This window comes from Alligator mississippiensis, chromosome 12 (assembly GCF_030867095.1).
Source record: "Alligator mississippiensis isolate rAllMis1 chromosome 12, rAllMis1, whole genome shotgun sequence".
NCBI classification, from domain to species: domain Eukaryota; kingdom Metazoa; phylum Chordata; order Crocodylia; family Alligatoridae; genus Alligator; species Alligator mississippiensis.
Genome location: NC_081835.1, coordinates 66,676,581 through 66,699,664, shown reverse-complemented (window position 1 = coordinate 66,699,664; position 23,084 = coordinate 66,676,581). Strand labels below are relative to the sequence as shown.

The 23,084-nt window shown below is 40.0% G+C and overlaps 1 protein-coding gene across 7 annotated transcripts in view; it reads left to right on the top strand.

Moving 5' to 3' along the window:
• The window catches only part of MAPKAP1 (MAPK associated protein 1), a 138,020-nt gene that overhangs the window by 8,232 nt on the left and 106,704 nt on the right, over positions 1 to 23,084 (top strand). For all 7 annotated transcript variants that reach the window (XM_019495313.2, XM_019495312.2, XM_059715755.1 and 4 more), the window contains 2 exons: positions 9,835 to 10,162; positions 16,973 to 17,062. In XM_019495313.2, coding sequence (XP_019350858.1) covers positions 9,904 to 10,162; positions 16,973 to 17,062 — 349 coding nt within the window. In that variant the 5' untranslated portion in view covers positions 9,835 to 9,903. The remainder of the gene's footprint in view (positions 1 to 9,834; positions 10,163 to 16,972; positions 17,063 to 23,084) is intronic.

The following is a 23,084-nucleotide window of genomic DNA, read 5'->3' as shown; positions in this document are numbered from 1 at the left end:
GTTTTATTTAGCCTTGTGTTCTAGTTGAAGCATTGAAATCGGGACTCTGAGCTCCTGTTATTTTCTTTGCATCGACTTGCTATCATTGTAGTTGCATCACCCTTTGTGTCTCAGCTTCCCCTATGCAAATAGTTATATGATACATTAATCTCAGGAGCACTGAGACTTAATTGATGTATTTAAAGCATTTTGCATAACTCTCTGCCTTTGGAAGAATACAAAATATTGCTTTTTTAAGGATGATTTGTCTACATAACACCATCTCTCCATCTAAATGTGTCGTACCTTCTGTTGTTAAAAGTAACCCTTCAGTTCATTCGAGTGAAAGATGATAGAGCAAAAAATACCTGTTTACCCAAAGTCCTATTACATGCACTCACGGTTTTACTGTCTCATAACCGTCCTTCCTCAGGATCTACAGAACAGTGTTCATCAGTAATAGGAATGACGTATTCTTTTAGAACGTATTTTTTTCCGGCGGGGTCCTAATGTGTGCATATATATTGTAAATTAATGTGGTCTTTAATCCCATTGTGAACAAATGTACCCTTTGTTTTGCTGTTTTTGATTAAATTCTAACATACGTATGCTTTAAGGAAGCATAGTCTCATTTTATACCATCAGTATACCACGATACTATCACTTTGTGCTTTTAGAGTGCATGTTCCATAATACTTAGACAGTAGCCAACATAAGAAATTCAGCATAATCATGGACATTAAAAATTAAGCAAAGTGTTTGAACATATTTAGATCAGGCAAAAGCCAGGCAATATGCTGCTTTTGTAAACTGCTTCTATCCAAACCGTTCAGTACAATATCAGAATGAAAAATGACAACACTTTGTCATCTGTTCAAATTGATATTGCACTCTTTGCAGTGACAGCTGAAAAGGCCCACAGGTGCCATATAAAGAGGTGACCATGTTGTCATATTTCATTTAGGCATCCCTCTGCAAAGCCATAATTACCTAATTAGGTTGTTAATTAGGAGATTAGCATTTCACTATATTGATAGAATGCTCTTTGCAGGCATGAGTCTAGATACAGATTTGTCTGCCCTAATTTATAATTTCTGCATTTTTGTATACTTACTTGTTTACTTAAAATCCTAATGTGGGATAACTCAGTTTAGCTAAGGAACAGCTTGTTTGCAGTCAAATGAAGCTTTGACAAGATCAGGAAACAGGGGAGGTGTGTGTGGGAACTCCCATTCCCTCCTTCCTCCCCCTCCACTGCATAGTAAATAAAATATTGCAGTTGGTATAATTTGCATCCTGATTAGTGTGACAACAAAAACGTAGTAGAATTCCAAATAGTCCATAAATCAGAAACAATATTTTAGATAAAGCAGATTGCTAGGCCCCTAAATGGGCAAAAGAATGTTTTTGTTAGTTGCCAGAAGTAAGTTTTGTGCCTGCATCATAATTTAATGAATCCAGTTTTGCTTATGAAAACACCCATTTAAACCACATTAAGTGGTGACTGTATTTATTTTTGCTAAATTTAAGAACCAAGGAATGCGACAGCTTTTCTAAAATAGACATTAATTCCTGAATGTACTTGAGCATTTGATGAATGGTTTTTAAGTGTGTTTCTTTTTCTCCTTAACTTGTAAGCACAGGATTCTATGGAGGGGGTGTGGAGGATGTGGATTATTTGATTTTGGTCTTTTCATCAGACACACAAAAATAGCAAAAGGAAAGACTGTTCCTGAACCAGTGCAAAAGTAGGCACCCAGAGCTACTGGTGCAGTACAAAGCTCTCTGAAATAATTTTGGCTGATCTGATCCAGTAAAACATTGAAGTGCATTCTTACCTTCCTACTTCAGCCAATGTGGTGTTGGAAAAAGCAGTATTGCTTTCCTAATATATCTGTCTTTTTCTCTTGGTCTTTTACATCACTTTAAAATGCTGCAGTCAAATAGAGATGTTAAATTCCAGGGGGTTTCATATTATTCTCATCTTTACATAGTTGGTAGAAATTTGGTTTAAGTTCCAAGTGTGATTATTTTTATTTTAAATCTAATAGGAACTAATTTATTAATTGCTCAAGGGACAGAGTTAACTTAAAAATTAAATTTTTGTCTGAAAAAATAGTGATCCATGGTTTCTGCAGTTTGTAGGACATAAAAAGAAAGCATAGTTTTTTTTCCCTCTGTTCATTTTACTTTTATACCTAGAGAAAAACTTCTTTAAAAAAAGAGGGAGAGACAGAATCACAAACATTGGTAGAGACAAACATTGTATTAGTCTGAAGTCAGGAGGCAGAAGGCAATAAATAACTTTATTATTAATTGTCTAGATTTCTAGTTATTTTATTGACGCTTACCATGTTGTATGGTAAGTGTCATTTTAAAGGTGTGGCTGTATGTCTTCATGAATATTTAGGTTTTGTTAGCTGCAGTATTAAAGCATTATATTAAAATGGAATTATTCAGTACTGTGGGAACTCAGATTAGTTGCTAAACCAATTCTGTATACTCGCTTATGCTTAGATTTGTGTTTTTCCTAAGGTTTCTGAATAAATTAGGATAATATGGCTATTTCTTAAGCATAGTGTCCATCAAAGTCTAATCATGACCTTTTGTTATTCAGGGCATGGAGATTTGCTTGATCAGTCTTTAGTTAACTCAATAACCATACAGTGAATCTTAGAAGCAGTTCTAGCCACTATGAATCCTTTCACTTAAGCTGGTGCCATCGATATGTACCCAAGCCAGTCAATTTTAAGTCAGGCTTCTGCTTTTGGGGGGCTTGAGTCACGGTGTTTGAGTGTTTAGGGTTGACAGTAGTACCACACCTGGACTGAGCAGTGTGCATACCCTGTTCTAACAAACAGCTTGAGTTTGGTGTTTACTTCTCTCTAGCTCACCTTTAGTGTCTTGAGATCTGGTTAATTCAGGGGTGGGCAAAATATGGTCCACAGGCCAGATTTGGCCTGCCAGTTGATTTACATCTGCCTTGCCGCTGCCCCTGCAGTGTCCATGTGGGGCCAAGCCCTGCCTGCTCCTGCCCAGAACAGCCCACACTGCAGTCCCACCTGCACCTGCTGCATGCCCACTGATGGCTCTGGTCCTGGCCAACACGCACAGCTTCCCAGATGGGTACTGCTCAGCTCCTGCCTCCAGCAACTCCTCCTCCTGTACATCACGTGCCCAGCCAGGCAAGGGAAGCTGCACTACTACGCTACTCAAAAAATATAAATCCGGACAAAAATTATTTTTTAAATAAAATTAAAATGTTATAGCAAATGTTTGAATTTTAGTCTATGAATTGTTTTTTATCTAAACTTTGTTAAAATGATATCTTCTAACAGTTTTTGTGTATGCAGCCCTCAACAGCTCACCAAAACTCGCTAAGTGGCCCGCCAGCTGAAATAATTGCCCACCCACCCATCATTTAATCCACGGTGTGTTTATTACCTCACAAAATGGTAGACTCGACTTATCTAAGGTCATATGCAGTTCTGCTACAAAGATTAATCTATACATTTTACACAGAAATTAATATTGGTCTGACTTTGGAATAAAAAGTACAAATTCTAAATCTGGTCCTATTTCCCAGACCTTGGGGCCTGCCGAAACTGGATTAGTTAAGGGCCTGTCAGTATTTGCATTATTGTGTGAAATACTGTATAAGAGCTAAGTGTTATAAACTACTTTTCATTGGTAGGTCTCAAAGTGCTTTGCAAAAGAGATGGTAATCAGTATCCCCACTTTACAGACTGGTATTTTACAACTGAGTGGTAAAATGGGTATTAGTAGCTTCTGTTTTTAAATTTCTCAGCTTTAATAAGACAGTGAAACTTTTAATCCCTTTGCCTTTTAAAAATGAACTGGCTAATCTAGCAATTGGCAACAGATGTATTTTAGCAGGGTCAAGTTATGGTCTTGGAAAAACACCCAGTACTTTGTTTCATACAAACATATCTGTTCACTGTTACGCATATTGCTTTGCTATGGATATAAACTTCACTTTACCGCTTGGAAACCTCCAATCATATAAATCTGGGCCAAGTCTCAGAAGGTATTGTTCCCATCCCAAATTTTTTAATTCTCTTGTGCTCTTTCGGAACAGTTTGCAGAACAGATTTTGGCTTGTAGTGAACTCTGCCAAAAATAGTAAACATTTTCCAGATTTATTGATTTGTTTCCCCTTCTCCCGTCCAACCTCTCAAGCTTTAGATCAATATGTCACTGTATTTTTTTGTATAACCTTTATGTAGTATCGAGAATACAGATTATCTCTGTGCTGATAATTATTATTCTGTCTGCTTTGAAATGGGAACTGCAGGTGTTTCGGTGCAGAGATTGAAAACTTGCCTATATTTCCTGTAGCCTCTCAAGATGTGTTTGCATTGTCGTCCTGTAACTGCTTTATCTTTATACCCTTCAATCAATAGCCGTTCTCTTTCTCCCATAACCGTATGTAAGATGTGCTATTTCATAGTGTGGAAATAGCAACTTGTGACAATTATTCTGAATGATCGCATTATCTCTTTCTGTGTTCATATGAATAAGCTTTAATTTTAAGGTAAATATGAAATTAGACTCATTAGCATTTAATGTTAAGGTAATGGCAAAAGTAGGTTTAATTATCGTGTAATTTTGTTTAATAAGAATTGTTACCTAATTATTCTTTTACCATGTTCCAGTGAAAGGGATGTCTTGCATTACAACAGTTTTTTTCGTAGGACAATTAATCATAGGATCATAGGGCTGGTAGTGACCTTAAAGGTCAGCCAGACCAACCCTCTGCCTGGAGGTAGGTTTTACTGTACCAGAGCTGTTCCTGACAGATACCTCATCCTTAAAAGCCTCCAGTGGAGGAGACTTTACAGTTCTCTTAGTGCTTTTCCTCCAGTGTCTAGTTGTTCTGATGCTCAGGAAGCTTTTGCTGAGCTTTATCCTGAACCTTCCTGCAGTTTAAAGCCACTGCTTCTTACCATACCCTCATCAGCTAGGGGCAACAGTTGTTTGCCGTCCTCCTTATGGCAGCCTTCCAGATATTTGAAAGCTGTTACCATGTCACCCCTTAATCTTCCTTTCTCCAAATTAAGCATTCCCAGTTCCTTCAGCCTTTCCTCCTGTGACTTGCTTTCCCAACTCCTGGTCATCTTTCTTGCTGTCTTTTGGATCCCCTTCAGCCCAATCATAAATTGTACATTGATGCTGTGTTTAAAATAAATAGTTCTGCAGCAAGGTCCATCAGTAGTTTCCTGTGTGTTTCACTCTGTGCCATTGGCTTCTGGTGGAGCTTTGTATTACAAAAGTATTATTTTGCTGTATTGCATAATATTTCAGAGCGATTCAGTTGCTCTTGAATTCTTAAGAGTACAAGCCACTGCTTCAAGGCAATGAGATTAGTGACAAATACAGTTAAGTTTTCCTAAATGTTTCCATTATACAAGGTCATTTTTTGGTTGCTTACAGCTTTTTCAGATTTTTATTACTCTGGCTGAAATTTGGTTCTTGAGAGGACTGAGTGTAAATTTTTCCTGAGCGTCAAACATCTGACCCATCTTCAAGTGTGAAGATATAAAAAATTAGTTTTTCTGCCAAAGAAAATTGTTTCTTTGCCCTTTGAATAGCACTTGCACATCAGGAGAAGGTGGTATTGTAAACTTCATATTTTATGGAGACAGTAATCTTAGGTTGCGGATAGACCAGTGAAAACTGGATTTGATTTTGCTGAGTCGTAAGCATTTAAAAGTTGTGCGCACTGGATTATGTTAAAATAGTCTTCTATTTATCTCCTAAAATTCCATTGGTAATTTATGTGCGTGCGTGTATGAAGTGAATGGAGTACACAGTGGCTCAGGACTTTGCTGTGTGCACACATGCATGCATAACCAAGGGGAGGGAGGTTGAAAAGGTCGGAGTATTGTGGAATTTGAGGGAGTGTAATGGGAACAGGTAGGATTCCTTCAGAAATCTGCTTTATTTCACCTAACATAGAGGCAGGACTCCAGAGAGCTCTGGGCTGAACGATGTAGATAAATATGGAATGCAGCAAGGCTTCCTGTCATTGATTGCATACACAGTGCAGCGATGGATCGTCTATTGATAGCTAGTAAAATCATGGCATGGTTGTGGAATGTCATTGTACAAATAAAAAAGAAAATCCCACCCAACAACTACATCAAAAGAGTGCTCAGCTGCCAAGAGCACCCAGATGTCAGGAAATGCCAACATTTCAGTTGTTTCCTCAATTTCAGATATCTCTCTCTGTGTTTGCCTCGAGATGTGGACTTTTTGACCGTACACTCCTTTTTTCTAAGACTCTTGCCTCCTTCAGTGTACATTTTGGGCAGCTGAACAATGAGATGTTGTGTAGTGACCTCTTCCAGTCTCCTGCTTTACTCCTTGTGTGCTGTATCAACACGAGGCCAATGTCTGCAGCCAGGTTGCCTTGTTCGGTTTTGAAGCTATATGATGTGGCTTTGATGTATCAGAAGAGGAAGGTTTGTTGGGATGGTAAAAGCAGTGGATTGAGACCCCGGAGTCAGGAGGTGGGTTCTTATTTTTTGTTTTCCCTATTCATCTGTCTGTCTAACCACAAAACGTGAGAGTTGCTGATGTGAAAATGTCCACAGTTTTGTTGTGTTAATTACTACACCAGGAGTTGTAATGATCGCACCTGGCTCTGAGAAACACGTGAACTGTGATACGCTGGCATAGCCATCCCAGTAAATTAAGAAAGCTGTCCTGCAGTTTGTAGTAGGATTGGAGTAGTATTGTAGCCATGATGATCCAGGAAATATCCAAGTAGCAAAGGTTTTTTTGGTGATTATCTTTTATTGGACCAACTGAAGAAGGGCACTTTGTGCCTGAAAGCTTGTCATGCCACTTGTACCCATGTGAGTAGTTCCGCCGATATTGGTCTGGAAAGGGTTTGTGAGGTTGGACTTTGAATGTCCTTGCCTTTGTCCTTCAAATCAGAACCATTATTTTTGTCTCTCTCAAAAGTGAAAATGATAATTATGATACAGATTACAAGTGCTAAAGTATGGGGTGAACATGCGGACCGACCGTCTGAATTTGTCTATTGTCTGAATTGGAATTTTTAAGAATTTCCAGTTAATTCATATTTTACCAAGAAAAAGCTTTCAAGTTACCTTCACATAACTTCTAAGAAATAAGAGTTTGTTTTGTTAAATTCTGGAGTTGAATAGAAGAGAGAATAATTTCTGGGGACTTTGTCTATTCATATTTATGAGAAAAGTGATTGCATGCATAAAATTGTAAGGAAGCCTGGGCAATTTAGCTTGCTGACTGTTAATAGGTTGAAGTCGGGGTACAGAGTAGAAAGGTAAAAATCTCGCATCTGCTGTTACATGTTGTTAACTCCCTCAGCAGACATTAAATCATTTCAAGTACAATAATAGTGTGGGAGGTAAATTAACTAACCATTAACAATCTTATAAATACACAATTAACATGCCAACATTTATATGACACATTGATGGGGCAGCAGTAATTTTTGATTGGGAGTTTGCAGACCTTTTAGAAGCCTAAGGCTGTTGCTTATTTGAGCAAGTTCTCTCTGCCTGCAGGTGAGCGGTGCCTTTTCCAGTACCATGTAAAGTGTAAATCATTCTATTTAAAGAATGTTCTCAGTATGCAACCTGGAACACATTTCTTTTTAAAATACCCATCTACTGCACTTAGTTGTCTCCTGCACTCCTGAGGTCAAACCTCTGTAGCCAAACTCTTACTGCTGAAGGCCTTCAGCTGGCAATTTACAGCAAGGGGGGATATGTGCCTTTTGGTCTCTCACATCTGGAGATGCCTTTGAGGCAGGCATTTAATTCTTTATAATGGAAATAATCTGGCTGGGCCCCCATAACTGAATTTAATAAAAGTTGCAAAAACGATTTAGATACCATTTATTTAAACTGGTAGTAGGAGGAGAATTATTCTTTAAGAGATGTACTTCTTTCAAATGTAGGTTGATTCTTTTTTTCTCTCCTGCTCTGATTGAAATCCTTTATACTCCTTGAATTATTATTTCATATTTATATAATGCTTTGAATTTGCTTAGTACTTTACAAAACAGAAAAAGGATATGAAAGATACAGCAGAGTACAGAAGAGCTTTTAAGAGTAAAGATAATGTAAGCTCTTGTGTTGGATTTTGATTGTCTGACTCTTGGGAAGGTTTTATGTGAGGGAGGGACTGGTGGATGAATTCCCAAAGTGCGGTGAGGGCAAGACTTCCTCTACAGGTTTAGATACCTCCATAACTTTGATTTTCTCACCATTAGTGATTGGCTTGAAGTAAGCATTACTTTACTTCTAATAGTTTAATACAGATATTCATGATGCCCCAGTGCCAAAGCCGCTTAGTAAGTGGCCTCTAGGTTATAAAATACATTTTCTATCTCCAAAACTTAGTGTGAAATGGTGTGTGGATTTGCTATTCCCAAGATAAACTTGTCTGATGCTACCTTGTATTCTGCACTGTCACAAACTGCCAGACAATGGTCCAGTTGCAGTGTTTCACCTCATTTCTCTGGGAAAGTGCTTGGTTGGGGAGTAAAATCCTTTTTCTCTCAGTTTTGCCCTTGGAATTACTTTCTCTTTCCTGAAGGAGCTCTTGCAGAATACTGGTGCTTAAATGCTTATTTAACCTCTTGAGTGCTGTAGTTGTGGTAAATATATTTTTTTCTAGTGGTGGGTAGGACTCGCCCATTTGATAAACCACATGAATTGTAAGTTTGGGTTTCTGGGTCCTGCTTCTGATTCTGCCACTGGCCTCAGGCAAAGCACTCTGAGCCTCAGTAAAATGGCGATAACATCTCTCGGAAGGTTTTATAACATTAAGGGCTTTTCTGTAAAACAATTTTAGTCCTTTGAATGAAAGGTTCTAGTTAAGTACAGGTGACTCAGGCACACTGGTATACGATGCATAATACTAATTGTCCCGTATTAATTCATAGAGCAGCAGGTATGAATTGAGTACTGTCTTGAGCTGCAAACCTCTCTTCTTTTTAAATTTTTCCTAAAAATTGTCTTTAAAACTCTCTTCGCTTTTAGATCTAATTCAACAGCACGAGGAGCTGGGGAGAATTTCCACTTACAGAATAGTATCTGTTAGGTGACGAGATGGAGCTCAGTGTATCACTGGTTTAGCACAACTTCTATGCTTGCTTTTCAAGAGTAAGTCATAGAGCAGAAGATGAAAAGCTGAGTTGAAAGACTAGAGGGAGCTGAGAACTCAAGGAGAAGGGTTAAGAGGGAGGGCAAGCTTCAGACAAGCGAATGAATCTGAGATCAAAGGTGGTGTCAGGGAGCTAAAACCAAGCATTCAAGAGGTGGTATGTAGGGGAGGGCACAAAGATAACGGAGTATGAGGGACAGAGGTGATATCGGAGCATTCTTCTCATGGCAGTGGTGAAGGAAAATAAATACCTGGTGGCTGATGGTTCTGGGTATTACAGGGGCTGAGGGGAGGATGCAGGCTGCCCCTGTTAAAGCCAGGGTTGAGGGAGAGGGGAAATGCCGAGTCCACAAAAGGGAAACCATCCTGAACAGAGTGGTAGCATGTGGTACCCTTTGTTTTGTGTTAGTTATTGACTATGGGGTGTGTTTGATTCACTAATTTATTCTAGACTGTTGTTTTGGAAATCAAGTCTTTAATTGTCCCGCAGAACAACTGGCACTCTAAGAAGATAGCATGCAACTGGTCTTATGAAATCATCATCACATTGAAATAATTTGGTGTATAAAACCAAGTTTACTAAAGTTTCCACACTGAATGTGAAAAAAAAATCTTTGAGTAAGTGCTGGTCACTCCCTTTTTCTGAAAATGCTGTGTTCATTGTGTTTCCAGGTAGGCATGTTCACGGAGCAACATGGAGAAAAGAAGATAGCATAGTAAGGTGGTGGAGTTGAGGACAGCATGGCCTTCCTGGACAACCCAACCATTATACTGGCTCATATTCGGCAGTCACATGTGACAAGTGACGACACAGGGATGTGTGAAATGGTCCTGATAGATCATGATGTCGACCTAGAGAAATTCAATCCCTCTTCAACAAATGGGGACAGTGGTTCAGAAATGCAGGGAAGCAATGGGGAGACTCAGGGTTATGTATATTCCCAATCAGTCGATATTACCTCAAGCTGGGACTTTGGGATTAGAAGACGATCTAACACAGGTAAATGATATTTGAAAAAACATCTGCTAGAGCTTAAATTAAAAGTTTAACCTTGTTTACATGGACTGTTGATAGGATTGCTTGCCATTTCATAGAATCACATAAAGTAATAATAGAAGGTAGGCATGGGGGAGACTGCAAGTCCATCTCCCCGCTCCAGTAAGATCAACTGTGTCTAAAAATCTGTTGGCCCTTTCTTTCTAACGTATGGCTGTATAAGTAGATCACTTCCATTAAAAAAGCATAACAGTTCAATTTCTTAAGTATGCTGTAATCTAATTTTTAATTGTTTTTTTTTTTTTTTTACTCGTGCTAAATAGAGCATACAAAGAAATTTTAAGTACTCAATTGTCCTCAAAGAATTAGTTTTAAAACATTCCCTAATGAAACCAACAAACACCAAAATTCCAGGATCAGGCCTTCAGGGTCACATTAATTGGGTACACAAGTACTTTTTACGAAGCGTCTTCTTAGTGGGGTATCAAACCCAGTCTTTCTGGTAGCAAGGATTAAAAACAATGAAAAAATCAAGTAGAGAAAGAAAGGAGTAAGAGGACAAGAAATCCCAGAAGAATGGAACAATTTGGGGATAGGATGGGAGAGGATTTGTACGTCCTGTTGGGGCAGAGCGAGGGGGAATTGGAAAGAAGCGAAGAAATGAGTGTAACGCGGGTTTGTTTCATATTTACCACATTTCATGCGGAAAACTTTCAATTGCTTGCTTAAGTGAAGTGAGGGAGCTGGTGGCCTGGTTGTTGCTTCTAATTAATCTTGAGTCCTGCTACCCCTGAGTGTATAGAGCAGGTCAGGTGTCTAAAAACTACCTGCTGAAGTAACTTATCATTTTCCTTCTCTCTGCTAAATGTCTGTAACGTTGCATGCTAGTGTTAGTCTTCTTGGGGCAGGGGTATGCACGCAGTTAGGCGGTAGAGAGCATCCTCGAATCAAGGGATTGCCAACAGTGAGGACAACTGTGAGGAAAAGGAGGGCGTGCAGCAGCTGCCTGTGTGCGCACCGTTAGCCTGTGGCCAGAGAAAACCAACCCAGAGTAGTTTGTTTCTCAATGGGCTGTTCAGGATATGCACAGTAAATGCTGATAGTGTGTGCCAAAGTAGGTCAGTCTCTGGATGGCCTCTTCTGGAGCTTTAGCCAACAGCTGATTTTTGTAGTGCCAAGCGTATAGAACTAAGGCACAACAGGAACTGTATGTTATGGGGGTCTTAGGATTTAAGTTAAATCTTAGTTCAGCAATCTAATTTTTGTTGGACTATCGAAGTTTATCCATTTTTTTCCTGGTGCTGCTAGGGTCTAATAGATCTGCAAAATATTGGGTGTACAACCAGCACTGGTTGTATAATATCAGTTGTATTGTCATCTTAATATCTTGCTGTATCCTCCACCTGGAGGAAAATTAAATAGGATTCCAGCTCTCAAAACACAACAAATTAAAGATATTTGCCCTTTAAACATATGAGCACCTCAGTTTCTGCTGAGGAGGAGAAAGTATCACTTCTCCATCCTTTTGCATGGGGGAGCAGAGTTGAATGTATGCGGAAAGGCTGGAAGAGGAGGATTTATTTCCTGGTTAGGAGCATGCAGTTTTAAATTTTTTTGTAGGTATTACAACACCACCTAGAGCTCAGAAATAAATCTAACTATATTCTACCTATCTAGTGGTGTACAGTATTAAGTATCTCAAGGTACTCTTACTAAAAGTAAAGTATTGTCCAGAATTATGAAAAATAATTAATAGCATTGATTAAGCATAATTTAGGTTTCTTGATAAATTTGGCATAGAGTGTTTAAATATAGTTTTGCATTTTGACTGAAACGTGTTAAGAAGTTGAATGTGCTGGATATCACAGTACTTTCTTTGAGAGCTGTTTCGGTGTAGTTGTGGTTATGACGCACAAAAATGGAGAGGGAAAGTTTTCTGATTTGTGGAATTGCTCCAAAGAGTGGTACTGCCAGATAAGTTCACTGAATGGGTAGTTTGAGAAAAAAAACTACATTAAATTCTTGTTTGAAATCATTTAACTTCCCAGTTAGTGGCAGGTTTAATATAGTGGTTAGCACGGTCTCTCCAGTGGAGAGCCAGGTTGCTGCCAGTTTTTCCTTTCTTTTCATAATATGCTCTTGAATGTCCCCCTGTCTTCTCCTCTCATGTACACTGGTACCACCATGCAGTTAATGAAATTACCAAGGCATTCATAGCTCATGATGGGAAACAATCAGAGCAGTAGGGAAGATAAGTTCAGTCCTATTTAACCTTTTTCCATAATACAAGAACAAGGAGTAATCCTATTAAATGGCTACAATTTTAGAACTAATAAAATACTTTTTACAAAATATGCATACCCAATAATTAGTTAGTCTGAAGAATTTAGTGACAGAAAATCTTATATTCAAGGACTTTAATGGACGTCAAAAAAGAATGAAACTTTTGTATAACTTGCTCAGTTAGCTTTGGTAGGTAAAAAAAATTAAAAAAGGGAGGGGGGGTCATCCCTTTCATGCCTTGAGGTATAAGTAACTATTAACTGCCCGGACTTCTCTCATGTAGCTTGTTCCAGAACTCTAAAAAATTCTGCTAACAGGGCCCACAGCTTCCTGGAGGGAAGCTTGACTTCATTTCCAGTGAGAGGTGGTGCTGTCTTACCTGATGGCACTTCTGATTTTGGACCAATGGTGAAGAGTCGTCTGCTAGTTTGAACAGTTCCTCTTAAAATCCTGTTAAAGAGCACCAGCCCCCTTGAAGAAGAGCTGTTGGACTAGATGGCCTCCTGAGGTCCTTTCCAACCCTACTTTTCTATGATTCTTATCTATAAAGAATAAAGTCAAAATGGCCATTACTTATTTAAAAAATACCTAGTGCAGAAGATTCCTAAGGGTTTTACCCATGTGGGTACATAGGCAGTCCTCGACTTACAGTGTTTATAAATTGACACCCTGTTTTCGACTTTACAACGCTTGATCCGACACCACACCACACCAGCGAACAAGTTCGTTGCACTGCCCATCTCCCTGGAGAACATCTGCCCAAACTTCCTGGGACACTTTCTTTAAGAAAGACAAGACTCTGGAAGAACCTGCAGCCAAGACTCCTGAGAAGCCTCCAGCCAGGGGCCCTTCCAAAAATCCAAGCAAGAGCCCTTCAAAAAGTCCAGCAAGGTCGCCTTAAAGAAGTCTTTACAAATAATATGATTGCTATTTACAATATAAATACATTAATGTAGCTACATTACTCATCTATAATTGATTGAGTACAACATTCTGGGTTGTTTTTGGTGAAAATAGGGTATCGGGCCTTGGTTCAAGAACCAATCCCCCATTTATAACATTGTTTCCTATGGGGAAATTGGTTCCGAGTTACAACGTTTCAACTTAAAGACCCAGTTTCCAGGAACCAATTGTCGTAAGTCTGAGGACTGCCTGTATAGAAGAGTGTGTTGTGTTACGCATTGAAATTTAAAATCATTTGCCACTAGGCACTAACACTGTCTTAAAAAGGCCTTTGTTTTAACTCTGATGCTAATTGATTTATTTTTAAATGTTCAGAAAATACGTTCTATACTCATTGAGTGAATTCTGTCATTTTGAGGAAGATGAACAGTATTCTGCATACACAGAACACTTCAGTGGCTGGATATTTCCTTTGAATGTGAAACTCAGTCTAACTATGAAACTGCAACCAGTGCTTAGCTATTGTTATATGGTTATTTTTTGTTAGCTACTTAATTTCATGGCTGATTGTTTGAGCGTTCATTCTTTGTCCCGAAGAACAGGAGACTTGGTTTGTTTGTTGACACGTAGCTGAGATGTCTTTGTGTTAGAGCATAGTAGGTGGAGTAGTCCTGTCTTCTAGCAGATAATGGCAGACATTTTCTTAGGGTAGAATCTCATTTTTATTCTCTATTATTTTCATATCCAGCTATATGCTTTTACAAGATTTTTTTTTTTTATGTAAGCTTTCATTTACCATCCTTTGTTTTGGATGGAGCTGAATTCAAATGCTTTAATCAAAATCCATTTCATTACACAGCCTTTAGTACCTTACCTGTGCGTTGCTGCTGTCTCACAAGCTGTGGAAATAGGCTCTTTACTGCGGCAGGAGGGACTCAACACTTGTTACAGAAACGTTGGCTGTTGAGTACTTCTCTCTGCTTATATGTTTTAGAGTAGGTTTGATTTCAGGTTTTAAACCTTGAGAGTTACTCGAGGGTTGTAAAGTAGAAAGCTGTCCTTGCCAGCCTCTCCTTCCTCTCACTGACCCCTTTCCCTGCCCCCAAAATCCTAAAAAAATCCTGGAGGTGGTGAGAAAAGGTTATTACAGTTGGTGAAGGGCTTTAACAGTTTCTTCTACCCAAAACTCAGGGCTAAGAACAAAGGCTCATCAAATTCTTAATATTTAATGGAAAGAGACTACATATGGTCAACGAAATTTTTGACACTGAAAGCTTTCAAACTAATACGTTTGTGAGAATGAACCTTAAATAATTCAAACTTCTAATAGATACTGATAATTCCATCTAATTTAGAGTTGCTATAGTACAATTATGTAATGAATGGTAATTTGGAACCAACTTTATGTAGGAAAAGGACTCTGAAAAAGGAATTTTGTTGAGATGGAATAACTGCACGTCTCTCCATTTGTTTGGTGAAGGGGACATTAACCCTTCCTTATAGAAAACCAGATTTCTCTAGCTGGATTTCTAGGAAGCCTAGAAAGATTAGGGAAGAGGAAGACACCCTAGCTGAGTGTGAAGGCCTTGGGGAATGATCACATTCCCCACATAACAGCCACAAATTGTTAGTGAGTAGGTTTAGACTAGACATCTGAAGGCACTACTTCGCAGTCAGGGCAGCTAGGATCTGGAACCAACTTCCAAGGGAAGTGGTGCTGGCTCCTACCCTGGGGGTCTTTAAGAGGAGGCTTGATGTCTACCTGGCTGGGGTCATTTGAGCCCGGTTTTCTCTCCTGCCCAGGCAGGCGGTCAGACTTGAAAGGGACTACGAGGTCCCTTTTGACCCTACTTCTGTGAATCTATGAATGGTGCAGAACCCCCTTCCTTCATGTATGAGCAGCTCTGCGCTCCTCACACAGGACCTTGTAGGCCTGAAAAAATGCATATGGCTTTCAGAGGGTCCTCTGTACTTGGCGGGATATGGTCCCTTCTTTATCCATTGTCGACTGGATATGATGGGCTCTGGTGCTGAATAAAAAAGAAGCACTACTCTTTCTTTGTTCCTCTATCCCTTTCCCTGGTTACAGCGAAAGATGAAGACAAAAACATTTCAAAAAGTGAAAAGTTATTGTAAATGCAGACATATTTACTAATAAGGGGTGCTGGGCTGCAGGTCAGGCAGTTTTGAGAGGGATGCTTTTTATAGTGGTACAAATCAAAAATGTTTTTTGGAAGGTAATTTTTAACTATGACTTGACTAACAATTTAGAGGGATATGGCTGCACCTTTTAAAATATAATTTTCACAACAGAATAGCATTTAATGCTGTACATTTTGCAGTTATGAGTGGAAATGTTCCCACTTCTTTCTTACACTTTGGCCAAGATCCACAAAAGCATCGAGGCCCCTAAATATCATTGTGGATCTTATTTTTAAGGCATTACCTCTAGTACTGGCAGTTTTTTTCATCAGCGATTTGGCTGAGAATTCTGATACTTAGAACAGCAGTCGGGAGCCAAACGTTTTTTACTAAGTACAAATAGGTGAAGGTCTGGAATATATTTATCAAAGTTTGGGGGGATTTTTTACTAGTAAAATTGCACAGAAATTAAAATTATGTTTTAAAATTGTCAGAATAATTTAGTATTTTAAAATCTCCTCTAAGGGCCCATTTTAGTTAATGAATGATCTCAATACATCAAAATTGTTAATATATCCAGCAAATTGTTTCCTTGAATGACCAAAAGCATTAGTTCTACTTGCCAGTCTAATCTGCTTTCTTGTTGGCAATGGATGCATTACTGCATCAGTAATTTCTGGTGGTCATTTTCTTGGGGTAGCTTCTACCAGGTTATTTACTTGACAGTTCATCTTCCGAGATAAATGTAGTGTTAAAAATAAGTGAATTTAAGGCATCAGAGGGGCCCCTAGTGTCTCAGTTTTTTGATATTTGAACTATTTGAGGCTTATTGTTAATCCCCGTTTTGGAGATTGAGTCAAAATATGTAAAGAAATATTATATTCTTTTAAAGATTTAACTAATGTTGTGAAGATACAAATCATTTATTTTACTACCTATAAACTGTTTCAGCACACTGAAGAAAAAGCTATGCTAATTTATATAGCTTTGACATTTTATAATTTTCATGATTTTTAGATAAAGGATTTTATATTTAAAACTTTAATAGTCTAGTCTGAGTTCATTTATCTTTAATTTTTGAAACGGGTAGAGTAATTCATAACAGTAATTTTATTCCTGTAATGTAATATTCACTTCAGTTCATTTGTGCATTAAAATTCCTTTAAGACCGTTATTAATGATTTATATAATGAAATGTCATATTAATCACAGAAGTTTTCACATTTTATTATTCTCTTCCATGTTAATACTATCTTTATGATCTCTATTAATGTTTTATATCCTCTAATTTCAATTATAAATCAAGAACATTTTCATGTTTTTGTTGGTATTTGCTTTTCAGGGGTGCCACCTTTAAAATTTTATGACTTTTCCCCCTACATATGCAGTATAAAACATCTTTATTCATATAAAGGTAGTTAATTATGTCTTTGTTTATAGTAAACTTTCATTGACAAACTTATAGTTATAATATTTCTTTTCAAGCTCAGAGACTAGAACGACTACGAAAAGAGAGACAAAACCAGATAAAATGCAAAAATGTTCAGTGGAAAGACAGAAATACTTCTTATTCAGGTAAAAAAATATATTTTACTTTTAATGTCATCTTTATGTTTGATATTTGTTTGCAAAATATTCAGTTTGTAATTTTTACTTGCACTTCCCAGGCATACGGGAAATACCAGTTCATAACTATGACTTTCTTCCTCCCCCCTCTCCCCCCCGTTGTGTGTTTCCCCATAGATATTTGACTACAGTTCCCTTGACCCCATTCCTTTTCAGCTCTAACTAACACACGATGATTTACACTGACAAAGAGAAAATAAAGAAATTGTTTAAAAGCTACTGTCCTTGGTTGGATTTAATAAATTACGATTTTTTAGAATATCTCAAAATAAATATTGCTTGTTAATACAGTGGTTGCAGACTTGGTAGCTTATAATTTCATTGTTTATCTTACATTTTTAAGGCTCTTTTTAGCTTGATAAATCAACACTGAGGACAATGAAATTATGCTTGGGATTTTTGGGGGGGGAGCTTGTTTAATGAATCAAACAACTGGTGAGATTTGACCCTGCATGCTATATAGGTAGGCATGCTAAAAACATCTCCATCCAGAATGGAAGACCCCTCTGTTTAAGCAAGTGAGAGAATATATTTCAAATAAGCTTGATGTTATGGATGAGTGTATGTATAATTAATTTTTTTAAAGGTTGCATTTTCAGATTGTAAAAATAATTCTGTCACTTTTCTGGGTAAGGAGGAATTTAAAAAGACTATTAAAATAGAGAAATGCTATTAAAAAAAGCTGACCTTTGCCTTCAGGGAGCTGTAGGCTTTTGGGGGCTTTTAAGCAGTTTTCTATCTTGCCTTCACTTGATTGAATCATTATCAAAAAATGAAAGATGGTTCTTGTTCTCAGTGTAATCTATAAACATAGGATCTCAAGGAATTTTAGAATTAACTTAATCCAGAAATGCTGTTTTTGGTTTCCTTATTTTTGGAACCAGTGTAACTATTGTCTCCCCTGCAAATATCTATACCTCTCTTTTTGAATAATTTAGTTCCCCATACTGGTATTCTTTGTAATTTAAATGGCAATATATGAAAAAAAATTCATCCCAATTCTCTTAGTTCTTAGCTCAAGCTAGTATCTGTTCATGTTGTATTTGACACACACTCTCAAAGGCTTGCATGGTCTGTCATGCCTACTTCTTTCAAAATTTGTGTCTATCTTAATGAGGTCTCTATGTAATCTCATCTCTGCCTAAATCCCTGTATCTTTTTGGGTGCCCTTTGCAGAACCTCTTCCAGGTCTCTAATATCTTTTTTATGAGAATGAACAGAGCTGCTCACAGGATTCCAGACATGGTTGCACTAATCCCCAAATACAGTTTCCAGAATGTTTGATACCTCTACTAATGCGTCCTCAAATGTTTTTGCCTTTTTACTCCTGTTAAGCACTGTGGTGAAGGTTTTAAGGTTTAATCTACCATAATCTCCAGCTCCTTTTGCTCAACGTTTTGACCACTCAAGGTATAGTCCTCTCTTCTTGTTTTGTTATTCCTTACTGTCGCAGAGCACTGAGGTGCTCTGCTCCTAAAGAGGAGAAACTGCTAGAGAAAAAGCCCTAGCAGGGAATAAGGAGCCCACCTGCGGGTTGCCAGGGCAACCGGAAGCAGCAAACGACCCACACCTGCCAGCCATCAGCTGGCTGTAAGGGGCAAGGCCTGGCTCTTAGAAAGCCCAGGACTTGAGGCCAGGGCAGTTCCCTGCCAGCAGCCAGAGAGAAAGGAGCTCCTGGAGCAACGATGCGAGGAGAAGCCTGACCGCAGGTACAGCTCGAGCCAGGTAAAGGATGTCTGAGCCATGTGATTTAGCCGGGTGGCTTTAAGTTATGTTGTAGCCTAGGGGCTTGTGTTTTGCTTTGTGGTTGTATCACCTGTGGTTTGGGTGAGGCTATTAGGGGTGGGAGGAGGCCTCATAGGGGGCCAGCAGTAGCATGGGGACCCCAGCGCCAGTGAGGGTGCGGCGTACGGGGTGCATAGACCCCAGCCCCAGGAGGGGGCACTACTGAGAAGCCCCAGTGCGGGCGCGGCGAGCCCCAGAGAGGGAGCACTATTGAGAAGCCCCAGTACGGATGTGTTGAGGCCCAGAGAGAGGGCAGCAGTGCTGAGAAGGCCCCAGAGAAGGGGGCGGCACTTGAGAAGGCCCAGAGAGATGGCAGCAGTGTTGAGAAGGCCCTAGAGAAGGAGGCAGCACTTGAGAAGGCCCAGAGAGATGGCAGCAGTGTTGAGAAGGCCCTAGAGAAGGAGGCAGCACTTGAGAAGGCCCAGAGAGATGGCAGCAGTGTTGAGAAGGCCCTAGAGAAGGAGGCAGCACTTGAGAAGGCCCCAGAGAGAGGGCAACAGCACAGAGGATTCCTGAGAGAAGGCAGCGCTACGAAGAGGACCCCAGAGAGGGCGAGTGTATATGTGACAGACCAACGTCTATTCCAACTGCGAGGCTTGGGGCGTGGTATAAGGGGTGGTTGGAGCCACGCATAGCCCATAAGGCTAGGGTGCCCCGAAGCACCCGTTTGCAGGACAAGACTCACGAGGGGTCCGGGAGTCTACAGGACCGTGTCCAAGAAGACATGAGGCAGCCTCCCTAATATATATTAGAACATCAAAGACGTGGCGGGCGAGAATTAGAGGGTGCCCTTGGGCTAACTTGGCACGGAGAGAGGGGGCCTTAAGGAGATCACGGCCCTTCTGGAGGACCCTGCTGTGACACTTACTATATTGCTTGCTGTGTCTTTGCACTGAAGAACATTCAGATCTGGTTTTTATTCAAGCTATTTGTATTTTCTTCTAGTTAGCCCCAATGACCCATGACATGGGGTGCCTGCTCTGTGGAGCTCTGGTGCCAGACTGGGCTTGTTAGCCAGTGGCAGAGGGAGATGCAGCTCCCCCTGAGAAACTGTTAGTTTTCTATTTACTTCTCCAGCTGCAAAGCACGAACAGGCCGACTGGTTCTTCCTGGCTTCCAAGCAAATTTAAATTAGAAAAAAAAAAGAAAGAAATCCTTAAAATTGCTGAGTTCTTGGCACCTGCTTTTATTAGAACAAGTGCTTGTGTTTCTCCCCAAAGTCACGGGGACTCTTTGGCCCCTGCTCACCCTCATGGAGAGCAGCATGGTAGAGCAGAGCCAAAGAAAGAGGGAACAATCCTCTTAACCTCTATCCAAGGAGGATCAAGAAGGCACAAGAAAAGAGGGTTTCAAGGGTATTTGGGCCCCAATAGTTGCCTCAACAGTAAGCACTAGGGGGGAAAAAAGTGTCTCACTATCTCCTTCATCTTACTAAAACTGATTCAGGGAATTTCTCTAGGAGTCAGTCCAATGGGCACAAAATGAGAGCTGACTGAACTCTGTGAGGATAAGTTTCTCAGTATAAGTTCTTGGCATGAAGTCTGGGAGTAAATGTGAGTGTCAGATGCCCCTTCTCGCTCTCACAGGTGACAGCAAATCAGTGCAGAAAAGGTGGGTCTGGAGTGTGCTTCCTTCCCTTTACCCATGGATATGTACGTGCCCGCAAAGGGAGCTCACCTCTGTAGGAAGGGAGGCAAGCATTGCAAGTCAGAGCTGGAGACGCAAATAGTGAGAGACATTTTAAACTACAATCATAGAGGAGAGAGTGTTTGTGGGAGCTCTGCAGGTGCTTTAGAAGCCTTGTAGGTATGTATCACTCCTTATGCCCCTTGGGAAAAGGTAACCATGCAGTTAATTTTGTGCTGAGTGGGGGCAAGGGTTAGTTAACACTTTCAGTAGAGCCCTTGCAGTGGAGTAAAGGCAGGCACTGTCACCCATGCCTTTTTTTTGAAACTGAAATACTTGATGAGGGAAGTCAGTCTGTCCAGGAAAGGACCCATTTGTGAGCTGCTCCCTGTATCTTCTGGGATCGGTGGTCTCCTGGGTGGGCATTGTTATTGAGCCCGTGCTCACATGAGGCAGGTACCGAGCTTCCTCTTATTATACCTCTGGCAGAGGTTGCTCCCATCAGGTCGCTGAGTCTGAGCAGATACAAATCCAAGGTAAAATGACTCATGCCCATCTCTGTTGGTATCGGCATCCAGCATAGTTACCATGACAGAGACCTCCCAGGGTAGACAGAGTCTAGGTGTCTGAAACTTGGGGAGCGCACTTTACATGAAAATGAAGTGGGATGCAGAACTGAGCAAAGATTAACTCCAGACTCCATAGAGCTCGAGAAATTGTCCTTCCAACTTTGTCGCATCCCTAAGAGAAATCTGCACAGTATGTATTCATCACATAGCTCAGTTTCAAAAGAAAAATGTTGTGTTTCTACTTTACCAGCTCGTGTCAAAGGGAAAGAAGGGTTCAGAATGATCTGTTTCCAGGTCGCTGTCTCAGAAGCATACAGATCTAAAAGCAAAATTCTGTCTTTTAAAAACCAAAGCTGACGCCGTCAGAGGTGTGGCAGTTCAGGGGCAGAAAGATTATATTCCTCATTCAGAGAAATCTGTGAAGTAACCACCTGTTTCCTCATACCTCTTCTGAATTCTATGAATTGCAAATCCATTTATCATCTAAGGTCGTCAGGAGATAGGTGCTACTTACTGGTCTATCCTAGTATCTCTTGATGTCATCTTCTTCTGTCTTGGTACATAATAATGAATACTCCCCTCCTTTAGTGAACATTTGCTCTGGAAATCATGGACAGATGGAGTAGAAATATTTATTTGTGACTTACCTGCAAATGTCCTTTCTTGGGCTCTACAGATCAAACCTCCCTGAATGGGCTGTCAGTTGGGAGAAGATACTGACTGGATCATTGGCTGGTACCCCATGTACATTATTCACTGAAGGCCTTGCTCTTCAGGAGAATTGTTCTATTTAGTGTTAATGTTACATTTTGTACAAGTAAAGACTGGTTAGAGAGTCCCCAGGCTATGGAGCCATCTCAGCTGGTGGTTTCTCTGATGTGGCCCTTCCTTATCTGATACTGGTTCCAGATTTGGTCTACCTCTGAGCCCGCATAGAGCAGAGATATCATGGATCTGTGGACCCTGTTGCACCAAGAAAAGAAATATTCAAGTAGGGCATAGATATATATTTTCTGTTATTGCCCCTCTTATATTTCGCTCCCCATTCGCAGCTTTTGGCTCTGGGTGACATACTTCACCTCCATGCATTTTCCTTATCCCATGGTCATGGAATATGAACTGATCAGAAACAGATTGTGAAGCAGCTCTTTTGAAAGACAAAATTAACTTTCTCTCCTGAACTCTGTTTCTTTCTCAAACAGCTTGTTGTAATGAGCTGTTTCTAAAATAGGCTGCTTTTAAAACCTGCATGATTTTGAATTCTTTTGAATTGCTGAGTCTATCAAATTTGAACCTGTCACATGGCTAGATGGCCCAATGGTTCTTTTCCAGAGAGGACCTACCATTTTTAATATACTAGTAAGACTGACAGTGATAACATACTGTCACTGGCACTTGTGAAAAAAATTGGGCTAATTGGTATATAGCATGTATACCTTGAAACCTGGCTTGAGACACCAACAGATCATTGCCTTTGCAAGAGATAATTGGAAGCAGGTGGAATTCCCAGTCTGCTCCAGAGTGTACGTGCCCCATAGGTAAAGACGTCCAAACCTCTCTTTTCTGGTATATGACTAGATAGGATCTTTACATAGCAAGAGCATAACAAAGTACAAGCCCCAGCTTCATTGGGATGCTCCTTGGGATTCCAGCGGGGGCTTCCTCCATCCCATCCTCTAATTGCTTGTGTCTTGGGAAGGACAGGCAGATGTGGGGATGGCTTGGAAGCGAGTAGGGAAGGAAGGACAGGGAGGATCGCCATCACGGCTCATCATCTGCATGGGACAGAGTCCACAAGATAGCTCTGCAAGTGCGTTTTTGTGAGAATAGGCCTGTGGCTGCACATATACATAGTCCTCGAGTAATGGTAGACTAGGGGAAAGTAGAGACGTGTAGGGGGAAGCTGATGAGCGGGTGTTTAAGGAGAGCCTGTACACAGCAGTGTGAAGGTAGACATTAATGTCTGAGTTAACTAGAGCTCTAGACTTTGT